Genomic DNA, 2,500 nt, shown 5'->3' on the forward strand with positions numbered 1-2,500 from the left:
CAAGACTGAGTGAAGCCAATTAGACAGTCTGCTGTTTCCAAACAAAGCTATTGTTTACTGTTGAACGTGTGACAAGACTGAGTGAAGCCAATTAGACAGTCTGCTGTTTCCAAACAAAGCTATTGTTTACGGTTGAACGTGTGACAAGACTGAGTGAAGCCAATTAGACAGTCTGCTGTGTCCAAACAAAGCTATTGTTTACGGTTGAACGTGTTTGTGCCAGAGGTGGCTGTGTGTTCATCATGTTCAAACCCATCTGTCAGAAATTGGATACATGCTATATGTTTTATTTCGTTTTAGTGTAACTGATCCATCCACATTTTTTTTATGTCAAAATACGAGGCTTGTTTTAAGTTTATAAATTCATGCTGGTGCTAGCTGCAGACCAAATATACGGACAACTGATACTGAACACTGTTGACTATAGATTGTTCACAGAGATTCTTCTTCTTCTACGTTCCCGTCGCTATGCTAGTCTGTTAAAGGCAGAGTAAGCCTCCCGTAAACCATCACAGATACGGTCAGGCATTTACACACAGTACAAACACCCTTTCATTTAAACACTCACCAATTGAGAACATCCTAGGTGCCCTCCGTAAAGAGCGAACAATTTTCAAAGAATTTATTTTTGCGTGGTTTATCTTACCCCTGAGCCATCGTGAACCCGTGTGATCCAGTATTCCTTTTTTCACAATGCAGTCGTCAGTTAGTCATGAATGCGACTCGATGTGAGCTTATCTACAATAGCACGTTTTTTATGCACGAAACAACGGCTGTGGTTCACAAGAACTCTAGCGATGGCTTTTGACTGTTGAGAGGAACGGCGATTTGCACTGATAAACCTTCGTCTGCTACGACCCTTGCGTGACCCTGCTTCTGGGCTTTTCTTTTTTTAAAACTTTCACAACTTCGAATTGTTCTGATCTTGTCTTGATGAAAAACGAATTCTTTTATGATTAAAGAATGTTTGTGTAACAAGCTGTCAATTTATTATTTAGATTTTAAAAGTTAGGTCTAGCCCAAAAACGAGGCGCCGTTGTTGTTAACGAACAAGTCTACGAAAATAAATTCTTTGAAAATGTCTCACGCTCGACAGAAAGCAGCCAGGATGTTCCCGTTCGGTGAGCGTTCAAATGGAAGTATGCTTGTACTGTATTTAGACGCTCGGGGAGCTCTGTGATGGTTTACGGGAGGCTTACTGTGCCTTTAAGGTTGTTGATGTGATGAAGTCTGCACTTCGCCGCAGGGACTCGCTCCGCTGGGCCCCACATGTTCTCATTCAGGTCCGCCATCTCAGGCCGGAAGTCGCTTCTCAGATCCACCATCTCAGGCCGGAAGTCGCTTCTTAGGTCCGCCATCTCAGGCCGGAAGTCGCTTCTCAGGTCCGCCATCTCAGGCCGGAAGTCGCTTCTCAGGTCCGCCATCTCAGGCCGGAAGTCGCTTCTCAGGTCCGCCATCTCAGGCCGGAAATCGCTTCTCAGGTCCGCCATCTCAGGCCGGAAGTCCCTTCTCAGGTCCGCCATCTCAGGCCGGAAGTCGCTTCTCAGGTCCGCCATCTCAGGCCGGAAGTCGCTTCTCAGGTCCGCAAAGGGTTGGCATGTCACGGTAATTCAATTTGAGCAGTTTGACACGTACTCAAGTTTATGCGGTCGCTGTTTGCATATTTCACTTGCAGTGACTAATTGACCTCTGCTTTGTTTCAGGTGTGTGCCTTCAAGCCGACATTTGACCAAATCTCAAGCCACGATCAGCCAACACAACACGACACTGGTGCCACTCCGGTAATCATTGGCAACAGTCGTCAAGTGTTATTGTCCTGCTACAGCCTTAAACTGACGTCGTTGGAGCCCAGGGCATGGCAGTAGTGAAACATTACTAAATAGATATATACGGAGGACAGTATGATTTGACTTTGCTTGGTACGTATCTGTGATCTTCCATTGATCTAAAGGTCAACTTTTGACAAAATCAACAAAGTGGTGATTATTTCAATATAAAAAAACCTTTTGATCTATATTTACACAAACCTTTATATTCAACCGTGACGTATAATCCTACATCTTACACCTTAAGCCTAACTATACTCTTATTTCGCTTTTCGAAAGAGAACTTTGGCAAAAGGGGTTTTCCTGTGACATGTAGGTTTAGATTGAGTCCGGTGAAGAAAGCCAACAAGTTTTGAGGTTGGAACAAGTGAGCGCCCTCTAGTGAGCGAGACAAATGAGAGCCATTCACTCCATCCCTGAACAACGCCGGACAGACGTCACCATGGAAACCTATCTACGAAGACTCTACCTGCAGAAGAAAGAAGTGAAGGATCACAAACCATACCCTGTCTGGGACTACAGGTGAGTCATTGATTAAACATGAAGGATAGAGATAGAGAGGGAGAAAGATTTCTCTCTCTCTCTTTTTTTCTTTATTTCTCCTTCCCCCAACCCCCTCTCTCTCTCTTTCTCTTTTTCTCTCTCTCTCTCTCTCTCTCTCTCTTTCTCTTTTT

General features: G+C 44.4%; 1 protein-coding gene across 1 annotated transcript in view; it reads left to right on the forward strand.

Moving 5' to 3' along the window:
* LOC138946210 (protein FAM124A-like) overlaps window positions 1-2,500 on the forward strand; it is a 66,766-nt gene that overhangs the window by 11,225 nt on the left and 53,041 nt on the right. Inside the window, exon 2 of the mRNA XM_070317726.1 lies at window positions 1,704-2,348. Coding sequence (XP_070173827.1) covers window positions 2,221-2,348 — 128 coding nt within the window. The 5' untranslated portion in view covers window positions 1,704-2,220. The remainder of the gene's footprint in view (window positions 1-1,703; window positions 2,349-2,500) is intronic.

This window comes from Littorina saxatilis, linkage group LG13 (assembly GCF_037325665.1).
Source record: "Littorina saxatilis isolate snail1 linkage group LG13, US_GU_Lsax_2.0, whole genome shotgun sequence".
Lineage (NCBI taxonomy): Eukaryota > Metazoa > Mollusca > Gastropoda > Littorinimorpha > Littorinidae > Littorina > Littorina saxatilis.